Source organism: Crocuta crocuta, unplaced genomic scaffold, assembly GCF_008692635.1.
Source record: "Crocuta crocuta isolate KB4526 unplaced genomic scaffold, BGI_CrCroc_1.0 scaffold306, whole genome shotgun sequence".
Taxonomy (NCBI): Eukaryota; Metazoa; Chordata; class Mammalia; order Carnivora; family Hyaenidae; genus Crocuta; species Crocuta crocuta.
Window position 1 is genome coordinate 1855324 of NW_027529630.1, and position 19219 is coordinate 1874542.

The window sequence follows — 19219 nt, forward strand, 5'->3', positions numbered from 1 at the left end:
TAAATATGTTATAAACACACTTACAAACAACATAAAAACATATGTATGCCCTTAACTGAACAAGAGATAAAAGTCTAAATATATCAGAGTTAGAAAAATAACAAAGGCACTAAAATAGTGCCGAATTACATTGGAAAGAGGAGGCCAAAAAGGAATGGCTTAGGAAGCTAATTTCTCATTTATGATAAGAAGTAATCCAGCAATAATGTCTAGAGCTGACAAATCATGAATCAGTTATAAGCACATTATTTAAAGATAGGGAAACAATCACCAGGAGAACCAAAACAGTTGTCCACCTTCACCTTTTCTCTGAGGGCAGTGATGCAACTGGGACAAAGGATTGCTGATGTTCATACAATTTAAATGTACTGACTTCTATTTTTAACCATGCACTTTATCCTAAAAGTTATTAAACTTTTAAATCATGTTACAGAAAAGTAGATCATACAAAAAATTTTGGGGCGCCTGGGTGGCTCAGTCGGTTGAGCATCCGACTTCAGCTCAGGTCATGATCTCACGGTTCGTGGGTTCGAGCCCTGCATCAGGCTCTGTGCTGACAGCTAGCTCAGGGCCTGGAGTATGCTTCGGATTCTGTGTCTCCCTCTCTCTCTGACCCTCCCCTGCTCATGCTGTCTCTAACTCTCTCTCAAAAATAAATAAAATATTAAAAAAAAAATTTTCACCTCATGAAAATTTTAGGAACAGATCATACACTTTGATCCCAGTGTTAACATATCTGTAAAGGGCAATGATAAATGTCCCTATTTCACAGGTTTATTGAGAGGATTAAACCAGATAACGTAATGTAAAACAATCAGCAAAGTGCCTGGTACAAGGATTCGGTAAACTTTACTCATCATAAGCACAGAATAATGTTCAACACTAATTATTAGAACTGACACTAATTCATTATGTAAAGCACCTGATTAATAACCACTCAATAACTAATGACTGAATTAATGAGTCTATCTAGTTTTCAAGAAATGGATAATTATCTAAGACTATCAAATAAATATAGTTACCTTGTTAACTACAATGAAATCGGAATAAAAATTAAAATCAAAACCTGACAAAGCACAAAAAAAATCATGTCCTAATTTCACTACTTATAAGAATAACAGCAGCAGCAGCAAGAGTAGTTACCATGTATAGCATTTCCTTCTAATGCTTTCCCGTACTTTTAAATTTGTTTCAAATATGACTTTTGTAATTTTGGGAGTGGGAAGAGGTCGATTTTAGAATTACATTCCACAAAGAAAGTAACTGCTTACAAGGGCCAAGATTTCCAAATCATGTCAACCTATTTTTGTACAAAAATCTACAAAACGATATACCAACACAATTTTTTCTTGGCACATGTAGTTATCTGCGAGCAAATAAGATTCTAATTAAAAGAATGAAATGCTTAAATTTCCCTAGAAATAGCACTATGCCATCTATTCAAAATGCACCATTCTCTATCAATAGAGACCTAAAGAGAAATAAATGCCTGACTGAACAAAATAAAATTAACCTTCCATAAGACTGCAGAGAACAGGATATGAAAAAGAGTGAATATATAGCTGACCCTTGAACAATTCAGGAATTAGGGGTGCCAACCCCCAAAGTACTCAAAAATTCACATGTAACTTTTGACTCCCTAAAAATTTAACTACTAATTACAATTAACAAAATTAATATACATTTTATATGTTATATTATATGCCGTATTTTTACAATAAAGCAAGCTAGAGAAAAGAAACTTATTAAGAAAATTGTGAGGTGAGAGACTCTTGAACGTTGAGAACAAACTGAGGAATTATGGTATGGGGGGGAGGGGAAGGGAGGTGATGGGCATGGAGGAGGGCAGTTGTAGGGATGAGCACTGGGTGTTCTATGGAAACCAACTTGACAATAAACTATTAAAAAAAAAGAAAAAAGAAAATTGTGAGGAAGAGAACATACTTTTATAGTACAGTACACATATTTATTTTAAAAAAGCCCATACAGGTAGATAATCACAGTTCAATCCCATGTTGTTTAAGAGTTACCTATATATACTTCTAAAATATATGCATTATTATTCATATTTGTAAATACTTTACAAATACTAAAAATATTATTTTCTCTCCAAAAGTTCATAACCTTCATTGTAGTAAGGAGCAACTTAGCTCCTCATCTAGAGATCCAAATGGAATAAAAGGAGAATCAAAGTGAGATAGCCAGAAATAAGAAAAACAGGATGCAGGGATAACAAGGTTTCTCTCCAACAAGCATATCTGTCTTTAAGCCAAAGAAGAGGCATACCTAGAGCGGTCACCTCAATTTCCAAGCTTACCTGTGCATACTCTCTTTCAATGGCAGCCTTCTTCTGACTGAATGTCCTAAAAACACAAACAAAAATTCATTAGAAGTACAAAAATAATTTTATGTAAATTTATCAACACACCTTCAGATACTACCTAGTAAGCTGTGTTCAGGGAAAGGACAATATTTTTCCCATAAAATTATTCATCTTATGTTCCTAGGAATACCGCTGACAAAAGGCTCTGGACTCAGAAAAACTACATTCAAATTCTGGCTCTACCATTTAGTAGCTGTATGATCTTGGTCAAGTCACTTGACTTCTCTGTGCCTCAAAATGGGGATAGTTATAACAGTATCCATGTCATAGGGGCAGTGTAAAATTTAGTTAATTAAAATATACTAACTGCTTGGGTCACTTGGGTGGCTCAGTAGATTAAGTGTCTAATTCTGGTTTTAGGCTCAGGTCATGATCTCACGGTTTGAGTTCAAGCCCACATCAGGCTCTGCACTCAGAGCGCAGAGCCTCCTTGGGATATTCTCTCTCTCTCTCTCTCTCTGAGCCTTCTTGGGATATTCTCTCTCTCTCTCTCTCTCTCTCCTCTCACCTCACTGCCCTCTCCCTCCTGCTCTCTCAAAAATAAACTTAAATAACTATAACTATAAATATAAATAAATATATACTGTCTTCCCACCTACCATTAACACCCAGGCAAAAGAAACTAATTAAAATGAACTAGCTTATACTTTCATCATTAAAAAATCTGAAAACTGGGGTGCTTCAGTAGCTCAGTCAGTTGAGAATCTGACTCTTGACTTCAGCTCAGGTCGTAATCTCAGGGTCATGGGATTGAGCCTTGCATCAGGCTCTGCCCTAGGGTTGGTCTCCCTCACTTGTGCTCACTCACTCTCAAAAAAAGAAATCTGAAAACTTACCCATATTTTGAAGGAAGTAGTATTTTATAATATTTTACAAAACATGAAACCAAACATTTAAGCTATTTATTTAGTAGCTATTTATTTACCATTTAGTATCTATTTATTTAGCTTGAAAGCCTAGATGTAAATCATCTTAAAGTAATGATGTTAAAGTGAAGTCTCCAAGAAAATGGGAACTCTTATTCTGAATGTGCATATCAATTAATTTTAAAATTCTCTGTGGAATTTTTAGTTGTTATGAAACAATTACATGTCTACTAAGTAATTTTCTGTTCTAAAGAAAGAAAACAAATCCAAGTTGACAACTATTCAAAATCAACTTCATTAATATTAGAAACCTATTTATTATAATTCACAGTATCAAGAGAGCAGAACAAAAAAATCTCCTCATAATACCATAGAAGATGAAAAGGCATTTGTTAAAATTCAACATCAGTTTCTCATAAACATCTTTTAAAATATTAATGGGTGCTATAATTAAACAGATGGACACGAACAAGTGATGGCAAAGATATGGAGAAATTAGAACTCTCATACATCGCTGGTAGGAATATAAAATGATGCAGCTGCTTTAAAAAATCACAGTGTAGGAATTCCTCAAAAGGTTAAACATAGAGTTACCATATGACCTGGCAGTTCTATTCCTAAGTATGTAGCCAAGAAAACTTAAAACATGTCTGTACAAAAACTTGTAACTGAATGTTCATAGCAACATTATTCATAATAGCGAGAAGGTGGAAACAATCTAAATGTCCATTAACTGGTGAACAGATAAACAAGATGTGCTATATTCACATGATGGAATATTATTCAAAAATGTAATGAAATATTGATACATGATACAGTATGGATCAATCTGGAAAACACTATGCTAAGAAGTCACATAAAAGGCCAACTATTACATGATTTCATTTATACCGAATATCCCAGAAGGCAAACCTATAGAGACAGAAAGTAGATTAGTGGTTGCCAAAGGTTGCAAAGTTGAGATAAGTTTGCCATTTATTTCAAAAGTTATTTTTCTTTTACTAAATAGGTTGATTACAAAGTTCACACGGAAAAAACAAACATTTAAGAATACTACTAACACTCTGAAAAAGAATATTAAAAAAAGACCTACCTTCACTACACAATAAAAATTAACAAGTGACAATAATTAAGACAGCTTAGTAAAGGAACATGAATAAACAGAGATATAGTGAAACAAGTCAGAAATACATCTAAATACACAAAAATTTAGTAACTGAAAAAGACACTGATCAATGATGATATAGCAATAAATAAGACAGACCAATAGTTAAAAAAATCATTATGCAAAGACTAATTTAATAACAAATGGAATAAAGTACTATGAAGTACTATGAAGAAAGCTACAAAATATTATCCACTACTTTTTATAAGCTTTAGAAGAGTGTGGTAAAGCAAGATCTCATCTTATCTTTAAAACATGTTAATGTATACACCTTTACATAATATAGATACCTATATACACTCACAAATACCTGAAAAATATATATAGGGGAAAGGACACTCAAAGGATATATGCCAGATTTTTATTGTTTACGGAAGGGGGCATGAGACTCTTACTTTCTACTCTGATTCTATCTTTGTTCCAATAATAACCTATTACTAATATAATGAGAAAAAAATTAAATATATAAAATTGCTAATTTTCAATCAACTCATATACTTCTAAGAAAAAATACATAAATTTCATATCACAGAAAAGAGTAAGAATAAATCCCTACAGTAGTTATTTCTTAATAAAATCTAATATTCTAAATAATTTTCCTAAAACAAATCTGCTCAAGTGACTCTCCTACAAATATTTCTAAAATAGCTCCTCATCACTCCCAGGGTAAAAATCTAAATTCCCTTACCATAACAGAAAAGGCTATATTTGACTTTATCTCTATAAACTCCCCATTTGCATCCCAGACCCCAGCTAAAGTTCTCAAAAGCACTAGGAGGCTCGTGCTCATACTCTAGCAAATGTACTCCTTTCTACTTGGAATTCCCTTACCCCATTATTTGGCTTAATTCTTCCTCATCCTTCAAAACTTGGCTTAAGCATGACCTCCCCTAAGAAGCCTTCCTGAATTCCACTTGTGATTTGGACACCCTTTCTCTGAGGTCCTCCAGCATGTTGTAACAAAGTACCGGCTTCAAGTATTTTAATTGTGAATTGACTATAGAGTTCCTGAAGACCAGTGAGTGTGTTTAGTATTTATATGTGTTGCACACTGCCTGAAAGGTATAGAAGTTTATTCAATAAATGTTTGCTGAATGAATGGATAGAAACTAAATAATCAGGTTTCAGGCTCTTCATGAGTTTAAATTAAACACCTCAGTAGGTTACTTCCTGGGACGGGCAGAACTAAGATCACAATCTATGTCCATATGGACCACTTAAGTTTCTTGACCTTGGACGACTACATATCAGCAAACACAACTATTTTGTATACGTGGGCTTTAAAAACCAAGAAGGGTATATGAATGTGCAGTAAAGGATTAACCTTGCCCCAAGGAAGGTCTGGCCTTTGCCCTTGAATTCTGGGGAGTAATCTCTAAACCTCTGGAATGTCATGTCTGATAACAGTGTTTTTGTTTACTGGGGACCTTAGGCCATACCTAGTCTATGATAGCAATGTGATTTATTGAGAGTGGTATGGAGGAGAGAGGGGTTCCTAACACATGGTATCAGCTCAACCTCTGCAGGAGCTGGAAACTAAGGTCAGCCACATGGGCAGTCAATCATATACTGGTGACCAAATATACCTCTCCCCTTGGCTAGTTGTAAAGTATATCCTCTCACTATTTAAAAAAAAAAAAAACCCCACAAACTTCACTAAACTTTCAATGAGTTCTAGGAGTCCTTCTACTGAATTATCAAATCTAAGAGTGGTCCTGGGGCCCCCTGATCTTGCAAGTTATGTCAGAAGTGAGAGTAATCTTAGAGACCTCCAAACTTGCAGTTGGTGTCTTGGGGACTCCCTAACTCAATAATTCATCATCAGGATAAGCAGAACACCTAAGAATATTCAAATTATGAATGGCGGTAGTAGAAATAGGATATTAATAACCATAATGATTAATGTTAAAATTACAGATAAATACACATACTAAATGGCTAAAGCTTAAAAGACTGATAACTATAAATATTAGTGGGAAGACAGAGCAATAAAACTCTAATACGTTGATGGTGGGAATGTAAAATAATACAACCATTGTGGTTAAGAATATGGTTTTTCTTATGTAATTAAGCACACATCTATCTTGACACAGCAATTCTAATATGGGCATTTACTAAGAGAAATAAAAATATACATCCCTAAAAACACTTAACAGGGATAGTTATAGCACTTTTATTCATGAACAGACAAAAACAGGAAGTAATCCACGTGTCTATCACTGGGATAAAAGATCAACAATGATATATATTCAAAATATATAAAGAACTTTTAAAACTCAACACCCAATGTTATGCTGAGCGAATTAAGTCAGGCAGAGAAGGACAAATATCATATGTTTGCACGTATAGGAGGATTAGGAGGAACTTGACGGAGGAACAAGGGGGAGAAGAAGGGGGGAAATGGTGGGGGAAAGGGAGAGAGGCAAACCATGAGAGACTCTTGAATGCTGACAAAAACTGAGGACTGATGGATGTGGGGGGGAGGGGGGATGGGCATGGAGGAGGACACTTGTGGGGATGAGCACTGAGTGTTATGTGGAAACTAATTTGACAATAAACTATTAAAAAATTTAAAAAATTTAAAAAAATAAAAAAAACCTCAACACCCAAAAAATGAATAATCCAATTAAAAATGGACAGACAACATGAATATACATCTTTCCAAAGAAGACATACAGATGGCCAACAGACTCATGAAAAGATGCTCAACATCACTGATCATCAAGGAAATACAAATCAAAACTACAATGAGAGATCACCACCTTACACCTGTAAAAACAGCTAGGAACAACAACACAAGAAACAACAGATGTTGTTGAGGATGTGGAGAAAGGGGAACTCTCTTGCACTGCTAGTAGGAAGGCAAACCAAGAAACAGACTCTACACTACAGAGAACAAACTGATGGTTGCCGGACTGATGGTTGCCGGAGGGGACATGGGTAGGGGAATGGGTTAAATAAGTGACAGAGACTAAGGAGTACCCTTGTTGTCAGGAGCACTGGGTGTTGTATACAAGTGTTGAATCACTGTACTGCATACTTAAAACTAATATTACATTACATGTTAACTAATTGGAATTTAAATAAAAAGTTTTTTAAAAGATTTTTTAATGGTGATATGTTCTTAAAATAGAAAAAAACTGAGTATTAAAAACAAATGTACTATAAAATGACTACCACATTTTACTACTCTGATTTCACCTCTGTTATGTTATAAATAATACTGTTTAAATAGAACCAATATTAGGATATAAAAAAATAATTTTTTAGCATGGAGAGCAAACTGGGTAAGTGCTTATATTATTAGCATATTGACAATTCTTTCATTTAAAAAACCTTTATAATTTTGTTCTGGAATACAATGGCTATTCTTAGGGGTATTATTACAGCAAATATGGCAATAACATTAAAATGATGACATGAAAACACAACAAAAAATGTTTTAAACAAAGCAAGTAGAATAAAGAACTGAAACTATAAAAGTCTGGAACAGAGGAAATTATTTGGCTCCTAATAAAAATAGTCACCAACATTCATCGAGTATCTTCTGAATTTCAGGTATTCTGCTAAACTAAACAGGCACTGGAAATATAAAGATGAGTAAGACATAGACTCTCCTCTCAAGGGACCCATTAAGACAAGGTATAAATGGATAATGCCAAGATTCACAAATGCTATCGTCATAAAATGCAAAGTAGAAAGTGTTCTTATTTGTTATTAATTAGGCAATCTTGGGCAAGTTAATTTTCCTGACTGTGCTTCAATTTCCTATTGGTTAAATGGGAATAAAAAGAATACCTACCTCATAGGATTATTATGAGAATGAAATGTACATATTTGTAAAGCACCTAGAACAGACTTGGCACATACTAAATGTTAGAAAAGTCTTTGTTAAATAAGTGTAAATATATTCTACAGTTTATAATTATGAAATTTAATCCAGTTTAAATATTTTGACTAAATGAATATGCAAACCACTAACCAAAAACACATTTTAAGCAACTCTGGTCTTCATGACAGAGCAAAGTGAAAATCTCCTTAACTCCTCTCAGAAGTTACTCAAAAGCAATAAAGAGAATAAAAAAACACAAATGCAAATATGATCTCCATTAAACTAGGAAACAAATGAAATATAAGTGAAAGTTAAGCCAAAAGAGAGACAAACTGGAGAAAGTGGATGAATATAAGGCACAAGGCTCAAAAACTCAAGGGGGGAGATGTGAACATTTCTTCAAGAGCACTTCCTGAGATAAAATTTAAACCACATTTGCAACAACAAAAACAGGGGACGTGGGCTGGGGAAAGAGCTTTGTTCACAGTTTGAAGAAGTAGAGGAGACAGTACTAAATTAGGAATCACACAAACAAGCTACACTAGCAGAAATTAGGTTGCTGGTGTGGCAAAAAGACAGTGAGACAGCCTGCACTATCAACAGTCCTACAGCAGCCAATCGTCTCTGGCAAAGAAGAAATAAAATAAATTCATACACACAACCTTGGTTGTAAAGAAAATTACTGTAGATTTGGAAGACCATAGCTACCCTGAAATACCTATAAAAAGTAGTACAGGGAAAACCCTCTTCATTCAAAAAACAAATAACCCAAAGGAAAATTAAAAAAAAAAAAAAAAAAAGGAAAAACAGAACACTCACATGAGAAAAATGCTGCCATCAAGATGAAACATGTAACTGACATTTCAAATGAACTTTTAAAACTTACATAATAATTTTAAAAACTAATAAAGCAAATACCGTTTCCAGATCAAATTACAATGTTCAAATGCCAAGAGAACAGCAGTGGAGAAAGTGGGTATTCTCTCTTGTTCCTAATTTTAGGGGGAAAGATCTGTCTTTTGCCACTGAGTAAGTACAGGTGACCCTTGAACAACACAAGTAGTCAAAAATCCATGTATGACTTTCGACTCCCCAAAACCTTAACTATTCATTGCCTACTGTTGACTGTAAGCCTTACCAATAACAATTAACACATTTGTATGTTATATTATATACTGTATTCTTTTTCTTTTTTTTAAATGTTTTATTTATTTCTAGGAGAGAGAGAGAGAGAGACAGCGTGAGCAGGGGAGGGTCAGAGAGAGAGGGAGTCACAGACTGAAACAGGCTCCAGGCTCTGAGCTGGCAGTCAGCACAGAGCCCGACGCGGGGCTCGAACCCACGAACCGCAAGATCATGACCTAAGCGAAAGTCGGACGCTTAACCAACTAAGCCACCCAGGCGCCCCTATATACTGTATTCTTACCATGAACTAAGCTAGATAAAAGAAAATGTTATTAAGAAAATCATAAGAGAAAATAAATTTATAGTACTGTACTATATTTATCAAAAGAACTTGGACACACATGGTTCAAACCATGTTCAAGGGTCAACTGTATAATGAATGTTACTGTGGGTTTTTATATGTGCCCTTCACCATATTAAGGAAGTTTCTGGGGCACCTGGTGGCTCAATCAAACATCTGACTCTTCGTTTCAGCTCAGGTCATGGTCATGTGGTTTATGGGATCAAGCCCCATGTCAGGCTCTGAGCTGACAGCACAGAAGCTGCTTGAGATTCTCCTTCTCCCTTTCTCTCTGCCCCTCCCTCCCTCCCTCCCTCTCTCTCTCTCTCAAAATAATATTTTAAAAAGCAAGTATCCTTTTTATTCCTAGTTTACTAAGTGTTTTTTAATGTATTTGTCTAAATTTTTTTGAGTATAGCTGCCACAGGATGCTACATGTGTTTATGTGTTACAGTGTTTCAGGTATACAACACAGTGATTCACCTTCTCCTTAAGTTATGCTATGATCATCACAAGTGTAGCTACCATCTGTCACCACACACTGCTCTTACAATATCATTGACTAGATTTTCTATGCTGTGTCTTTTTTACTCAGCATTTTTATCACAAAAAGGTGAATTTTGTCAAATGCTTTTGCTGTCTCTATTGAGATGGTTATGTGGTTTTGTCCTTGGTTCTATTCATATGGTGTATTTAATTCACTGATTTTCTTTTTTTTTTTTTAATATTTTATTTTTATTTTCTGAGAGAGAGAGAGAGAGAGACAGCATGAGGAGGGTCACAGAGAGGGGGAGCCACAGAATCTGAAGCAGGCTCCAGGCTCCGAGTCAGCTGTCAGCATAGAGCCCGATGTGGGGCTCGAACCCATGAACCATGAGATCATGACCTGAGCCGAAGTCAGACGCTTAATTGACTGAGCCACCCAGGCGCCCCTCATTCACTGATTTTCTTATATTGAACTTTTGCATTCCTGGGATGAATTTCACTTCATCATAGTGCATAATCCTGTAAACATGTTGTTTTTTGAGAATTTTTGCATCAATGTTCATGAGGGATATTGATCTGTGGTTTTCTTGTGATATCTTTGTCTGACACTTTCATATCAGAATAATGAGGACCTCATAGAATGTGAGTGTTCCCTTTTCTTTTTTTTTTTTTTTTTTTTTTTTTGAAGTGTTTGAGAAAGACTGGTGTTAATTCCTCTTTTAACTATTTGGTAAAATTCACCTATGAAGATGTCTAGTCCTAGACTTTTTGTTGGAAGGTTTTTGATTACTGATTCAATTTCATTACTTGTGAAAGGTCTGTTGATAATTTCTATTTTTTTCTTGAATCAGTTTTGGTAATTTGTATGTTTCTAGGAATTTGTCCTTTTCATCTAGGTTATCCAATTTGTTGGCATACAACTGCTCATAGTACTCTCTTATATACTTTTGATTTTAATGATAGAACAGAGAGGAATGCCCCCATTTTCATTTCCGATTTTAGTTATTTGCATCTTCTTTTTTCTTAGACTTGTTAAAGATTTGTCTACTGCTGATCTCTTCAAAGAATCGACTTTGGTTTCATGGATTCTCTCGACTGTCTTTCTATTCTCTATTTCATTTATCTCTAATCTTTTTTACTTATTTTTATTTCTGACAGAGAGACACAGCATGATCAGGGGAGGGTCAGAGAGAGAGGGAGACACAGAATCTGAAACAGGCTCCAGGTTCTGAGCAGGCAGTCAGCACAAAGCCTGATGCGGGACTCGAACCCACGAACCGTGAGATCATGACCTAAGCTGAAGTCGGACGCTTAACTGACTGAGCCACCCAGATGCCCCCTCTCTAATCTAATCTTTATTACTTTCTTCCTTTTGTTGGTTTTGGATTTGGTTTGCTATTTACTAGTTGCTTGGGTATAAAGTTAGGCTGATCTGAGATCTTTATTTTTAATGTAGGTGTTTAGAGCTATACATTTCCCAGAGTAGTTTCACTACATACTGTATTGTTTTGGTATACTGTGTTTTTGTTTTCATTCCTGTCAAAATATTTTCTAATTTTCCCAGTGATTTCTTTTGACCCACTAGTTGTTTAAGAATATGTAGTTTTGGGGTGCTGGGTAGCTCAGTTGGTTAAACATCCTACTTCAGCTCAGGTCACGACCTCGCGGTTCATGAGTTTGAGCCCCACACTGTTGTTCAACAGGGATGCCAACAAGGATGCCAAGACCATTTAATGGACAAAGAATAGTCTTTTCAATAAATGGTGCTACAAGTGAATTTCCACATACAACAGAATGAAATTGGACCCCTATCTCATTCTAAATATAAAATTTAATTCACAGTGAATACTAGGTGTAATAGCTAAAACTATAAAATTCTTAAAAGAAAGCATAGGAGTAAATCTTTAAGATGTCCAATTTGGCAACAGATTCTTAAATGGAACACCAAAAGCATATCAAGAAAAGAAAAAATAAGTAAAACAAACTTCATCAAAATTAAAAATGTTTGTGCATCAAAAGGCATTATCAAGGATATGAAAAGAAGGGGTGCCTGGCTGGCTCAGGCACTAGAGCATGTGACTCTTGATCTTGGGGTTTTGAGTTTGAGCCCCACAATTGATGTAGAGATTACTTAAAAACAAACAAACAGGGGCGCCTGGGTGGCTTAGTCGGTTAAGCGTCCGACTTCAGCCCAGGTCATGATCTCACGGTTCATGGGCTTGGGCCCACGCTGGGCTCTGTGCTGACAGCTCAGAGCCTGGAGCCTGCTTTGGATTGTGTCTCCCTCTCTCTCTGACCCTCCCCTGTTCACGCTGTCTCTCTCTCTCCTAGAAATAAATAAAAATATTTAAAAAACAAACAAACAAACAAACAAACAAACAAACGAGGGACGCCTGGGTGGCTCAGTCGGTTAAGCGTCCGACTTCAGCTCAGGTCATGATCTCACGGTTCATGGGTTTGGGCCCACGCTGGGCTCTGTGCTGACAGCTCAGAGCCTGGAGCCTGCTTTGGATTGTGTCTCCCTCTCTCTCTGCCCCTCCCCCACTCACACTCTGTCTCTCTCTGTCTTAAAAATAAATAAATATATAAAAAACAATATGAAAGGAAGGAAGGAAAGAATATGAAAAGACAACAGAATGGGAAAATTGTTTGCAAATCATGTATCTGATAAGGGCTTAATATCCAAAATAAAGAACCCTTTAAAATCTATAGCATTGAGACCAATAGCCTAGTTTTAAAAAGGTAAAAGTACAGGACCCTGGGTAGCTCAGTCAGTTGGTGTCTGACACTTTTTTTTTTAATATTTTTATTTATTTCTAGGAGAGAGAGAGACAGCGTGAGCAGGGGAGGGTCAGAGAGAGAGGGAGACACAGACTCTGAAACAGGCTCCAGGCTCTGAACTGGCAGTCAGCACAGAGCCCGACGCAGGGCTCGAACCCATGAACCGTGAGATCATGACCTAAGCGAAAGTCGGACGCTTAACCGACTAAGCCACCCAGGCGCCCCCTTTTTTTTTAATGTTTATTTATTTATTTACCCAGGCACCCCAGTTGGTATCTTACTCTTGATTTCAGCTCAGGTCATGGTCTTGTGGTTTATGAGATCAAGTCCCAAGTCAGGCTTTGAGCTGAAAGTTCAGAGCCTGCTTGGGATTCTCTTTCTTCCCCCTCTCTGTCCCTCCCCCCGCTCATGCTCTCTGGCAAAAGTATTAAATATGCATTTTTCCACAGAAAATATACAAATGACCAATAAGCACATGAAAGCACAAGAAAAGATGTTCAACGTCCATTAGTCACTAGGAAAATGCAAATCAAAACCACCATAAGTTACCATTTCACACCCACTAGAATGGTTACAACACAAAAGCAAAAGAACTAATACTGGCCAGGATGTGGATAAGAACTCTCATACATTGCTGATGAGAATGTAAAATGGTGCACCTGCTGGAAAACAACTTGGCCCATCCTCAAAAAAGTTAAACACAGAATTACTATATGATGTAATAATTCCACTCATCATTATATACTCAAAAATGAAAATTTAAAAAAGCTCATAGACAAAAGTTCATAGTAGTATTATCCATAATAGTCAAAAAGTGGAAATAACCAAATGTCGATCAACAGATCAATGAATATACAAAATGTGGTATATCCATATAATAAATTTTATTTAGCCATAGAGAGTAATAAACACTGATAGATATTACAACACAGATGAACCTCAAAAACACTTGGTAAGTGAAAGAAGCCAGCCACAAAAGGCCATTGTATTTACAGGTTTTCCAGAGAAATGGAACCAATATGATGTGTATACATATAAAAAGAAATTTATCTTAAGGTATTGGCTCACATGATTACAGAGGTTGGCAAATCTAAAATCTGCAAGGTGGGATAATAGGCTAGAGACCCAGAGAAAAGCCAATGCTGCAATTTAAGTCAAAGGTCATCAGGCTGGAGACCCACAAAGGAGCTACTTTCAGGTCCAAAGGCCATCTGCTGCAGAATTCCCTCTTACTTGGGAAGGAAGCCAGTCTTTTTTCTATTCAGGCCTTCAGCTGATTAGATGAGGCCCACCCACATTATGGTGAGCAACCTGCTTTACTCAAAGTCTACTGATTTAAATATTAGCCTCATACAAAAACATCTTCAGAGAAACATTCACAATAATGTTTGACACATGCCTGGGCACTGTGGCCCAGCCAAGTTGACATATAAATTAAATATTACAGCTACATACTAAATGATTCCATTTATATGAAATGTTGAGAGAAGGGAAATCCATAGAAATAAAAGCAGATTAATCATTGTCACAAGCTTAGGAGAGGGAGTGAAATGGTGAATAACTGCTTATTTGTGTGGGGTTTCTTTTGGGGATAATAAAAATGTTCTGGAATTAGGGATGATACTTGTACAACACTATGAATGTATTGGAAGCCACCAAACTGTATACTTTAAAATGGTTAAAATAAGCATTACTTTCTGTTATGTTAACTTTACTTCAATGTTATTTGTTTTTTAAAGTTTATTTATTTTGAGAGAAAGCAAGGGAGGGTCAGAGAGAGACAGAGACAGAATCCGTTAGCGCAGAGCCCGATGTGGAGCTCAAACACAAAAACGGTCATGACCTGAGCAAAAGTTAAGACTCGGACGCTTAACAGACTGAGCTACCTAGGTGCCCCAATTTTACTTAAAAACAATAACTTATTGATGTTTCCTGTGAATAAGATGTGGGCCCAAAGGTAAGAGCGAACATCAGCATATAAACTGTCACGTACCATTGAAAAGTGCCATTGGTGGGTCAATGTGCCTTAAAAACAGATACTAGAGGCAAACCACTAAATCCCTAAGGGCTACAAAAGCATTATGCAAATAACCAGAAAATAGAAAAATAAATGATCTCGGAAGTGCAAAGTGAGCCATGGGAGGAGATTCGTGGGAACTACAAAGAAACCACAGAAGTGCTCCCAAAAATCTGGCAATCTAGATGAAATGGAAAAATTCCTTCAAGAACACAAATGACCAAAAATAGATAATTCAAGAAGTCCTACAACAATTTAAAAAGTGGAATTTGTGGGGTGCTGAAGTGGCTAGTCAGTTATGCGTCAAATTTTGGCTCAGGTCAATATCTCATGGTTCATGAGTTCAAGCCCCCCATCAGGCTCTGTACTGTCAGTGTGGAGCCTGCTTTGGATCCTCTATCTCCTTGTCTCTGCCTCTCTCTTGCTCTCTCTCTCAAAAATTAATAAATGTTAAAAAATTAAAAATAAATAAAAAGTGGAATTTGTAATTAAAAGCTCATTTCCACAAAAATAAAAACTCCTGGCCCAGATGACTTCACTGGTTAATTCTACAAAACATTTAAGAAATAACAGCATCATGTATAAACTCTTCCAAAAAGTAGAGAAGAAAGAGAACACTTCCCAACTCATTTTATGAAGCCAATATTAACCTACACCAAAACTTCAAAAGCACCAAAAAAAATTCTATAGCCAATATCCCATATAGAGATGTAAAATCTCTCTTAAATGTGTATTAAGCCAATCAAATCCAGCATTACATAAAAAGGATAATACATAATGACCACATCAGGTTTATCTGAGGAATGGAACCACGGTTCCACAACCAAAAATTCTTCACTGTAACTCCCCACAGAATAAAGGAGAAAAGCCACATGATCATTTCCACAGATACAGAAAAAATACTTAACAAAATTCAACACCAGGAATTTAACCAAGAAAGTGAAAGATGTGAACACTGAAAACTGTAAGACATTCATGAAAGAAAATTTAAGATGACAAAAATAAATGGAAAGTTATCTTGTGTTTGTCACGCACTAGAAAAATTATTATTAAAATGTCCATACTACCCAAAGCCAATAGATTCAATGCAATTTCTACCAAAATTCCAATGGCACTTTCCACAAAAATAGAAAAAAAAAATCATCAAATTACATTGAATAGCCAAAGCAATTCTGAGAAAGAAAAAACAGCTGGAGGCATTATAGTTACTGATTTCAAACTATATTACAAAGCTAATAGAGTATCAAAATAGTAGGGTACTGGCATAAAAAAAAAAAACATGGGGGCTTCTAGGTCACTCAGTTGGTTAAGCGTCCAACTTCAGCTCAGGTCATGATCTTGCAGTTCATGAGTTCAAGCCCCTCTGATAGCTCAGAGCCTGGATCCTGCTTCCAATTCTGTGTCTCCCTCTCTCTCTGCCTCTTCTCTGCTCCCACTCTGTCTCTGTCTCTCAAAAACAAACATTAACAAAAACTTAAAATAAAAAAATAAAATAAAATAAAGACACATAGACCAATACAACAGAATAGAGAGCCCAGAAACAAACTCATGTACATGCAGTCAACTAATATTTGACAAGGGAGCCAAGAACACTCAATGGGAAAAGAACAGTGTCTTCAAAAAATGGTACTAAGAACACTGACTATCCACAAATCAAAGGATGAAATTGAACCCCTATTTTACCCCACTCACAAAAATTAACTCGAAATAGATTAAAGGCTTAACTGTACAACCTGAAACCATAAAACTCTTAGAAGAAAACATAAAGTAAAAGAGCTCCTTGATAGTGGTCTTGGCAATAATTTTATAGAAAGGATACAAAAGCACCAGCAACAAAAGCAAAAATAGACAAGTTTTACCACATCAAACTAAAAAACTTCCACACAGCAAAAGAAATGATCAACAAAATAAAAAGGCAACATACAGACTGAGAGAAAATATTTACAAGACAAATATCTGATAAGGTGTTAATATCTAAAATACATAAGGAACTCCTATAACTCAATAGGAAAAAAGATAATAATAATCCAATTAAAAAGGGGAAGAGGACCTGAAAAGACAGTTTTCTAAAGAAGACATACAAATAGCCACCAGGTACATGAAAAGATACTCAACATCACTAATCATCAAGGAAATGTAAATTAAAACCATAATGAAATATTACTTCACACCTGTTAGAATGGCAATTACCAAAAAGAAAAGAAGTAAGTGTTGGCTAACGTGGAGAAAATGTAACCCTTAGGCACTGTTGGTGGGAATGCAAACTGGTGCAGCCACTATGGAATACAGTATAGAGGTTTCTCAAAAAATTAAAAGTAGAACTACCATATGATTCAGTAATCCCACTTCTGGGTTTGTATCTAAAGAAAATGAAATCACTATCTTGAAGAGATATCTATACCCCTGTATTCAATGTAGCATTATTCACAATAGCCAAGACATAGAAACAACCTAAGTGTCCCCTGACAGAAAAATGGGGGAAAAAAATGTGTGCACACACATGTGTATACACACATACACAAATATATACATACACACAATGAAACAGAAAAAAAGGAAATCTAGCCATTTGCAAGACAGATAGAACTTGAAGGCATTATACTAAGTGAAAAAAGTCAGAGAAGACAAATGCTGTTATGATCTCACTTATACATGGAATCTAAAAAAGCTAAAAATCACAGAAACATAATAGTTGTGGCTAGAGGGCAGGGGAAATGGGGAGATGGTGGTCAAAGGGTACAAATCAGTTATCTGGGATATATCATATAGTTTTAAATGTACATCTGAATGACTACAGTTAACAATTTTAGATTATATATTGAAAGTTACTAAAAGAATAGACCTTAAATGTTCTTACCACACACACACACACACACACACACACGTTAATTATGTGATATGATGGATGTGTTAACTAACCTATAGTGGTAATCATTCTGCATTATAGACATGTACTGAATCATCCCATTGTGTACCTTAAACTTATACAATGTTAAATGTCAACTATATCTCGATAGAGTTGGGGAAAAATGAAATTCAACACCATGCCTTCAACAAAAATGGTCAAGAAACCAAGGATAAAAAGAAACTTCCAGGGTGCCTGGGTGGCTGAGTCAGTTAAGGGTCTGAATCTTGATCTCGGCTCAGATTATGATATTGCTCATGAGATCAAGCCCCGCAATATCTCTGCACTGATAGCATGGAGCCTGCTTGGGATTCTCTCTCTTCCTCTCTCTATGCTCCTTCCCTGTTCATGCACAAGCATGGCTCACTCTCTCTCTCTAAATACATAAACTTTTTTTTTAATTTTTTTTTAATTTATTCCTGAGAGAGAGAGAAATAGCAGAGAGAGGAAGGTCAGAGAGAGAGGGAGATACAGAATCTGAAACAGGCTCCAGGTTCTGAGCTAGCTGTCAGCACAGAGCCTGACATGGGGCTCAAACCCACAAAGATCATGACCTGAGCCGAAGTCGGACGCTTAACTGACTGAGAGACCCAGGCACCCCTCAAAATACATAAACTTAAAAAAAAAAAAAAAAAAAAAAAAGAACCTTCCTAGACCTGTTTAAGGGCATCTATGAAAACTCTACAGCTAAAACAGGTGCAGTCTCAATGATTTTGACCTAAGATTAGGAAGAAAGCAAGAGATAGAAAGAAAGGATGTCCACTCTCACACTTTCATTCACTAACTGGTACAATACGAAAGGGCAAGAAAAGGAATGAGAAATAAAAATTGAAAAGGAAAAAGTCAAACTATATTTTTTTCAGATGACATGATCATGTATAGGGACAATATTAAGGAATCTACAGAAATGCCAGTAAGCTAGTAAATTTAGCTAGGTCACAAGATATAACCCAATATTCAATATTAATTTCACTTCAATATCAGCAATGAACAGTAAGAAAATGAAGTTTTTCAATGGTCCATTTACAACAGCATCAAAAAATAAAATAAAATACTTATGGATAAACTTAACAAAAGATACAGAATACCTGACAATGAAAAATGGAAAACACTGTGAAGGAATATTAAATATATTAAATGATAAATAAATGGAAAGATATCCTATGTTCATGGACTGAAAGACTTTATGTTATTAAAATGAAAATTCTACTGGAATTGAAAAACAGATTCAATGCAGTCCCAATTAAAATCCTAGCAGGACTTTTGAAGAAATTGACAAGTTAATAAATAATAAGCCTTATATTGAAAACAAAAAATCT

The 19219-nt window shown here is 35.7% G+C and overlaps 1 protein-coding gene across 2 annotated transcripts in view; it reads right to left on the reverse strand.

Annotated features, from left to right (window-relative positions):
- The window catches only part of FCHSD2 (FCH and double SH3 domains 2), a 290700-nt gene that overhangs the window by 242563 nt on the left and 28918 nt on the right, over positions 1-19219 (reverse strand). For both annotated transcript variants that reach the window (XM_077762244.1, XM_077762243.1), the window contains exon 3: positions 2318-2363. In XM_077762244.1, coding sequence (XP_077618370.1) covers positions 2318-2363 — 46 coding nt within the window. The remainder of the gene's footprint in view (positions 1-2317; positions 2364-19219) is intronic.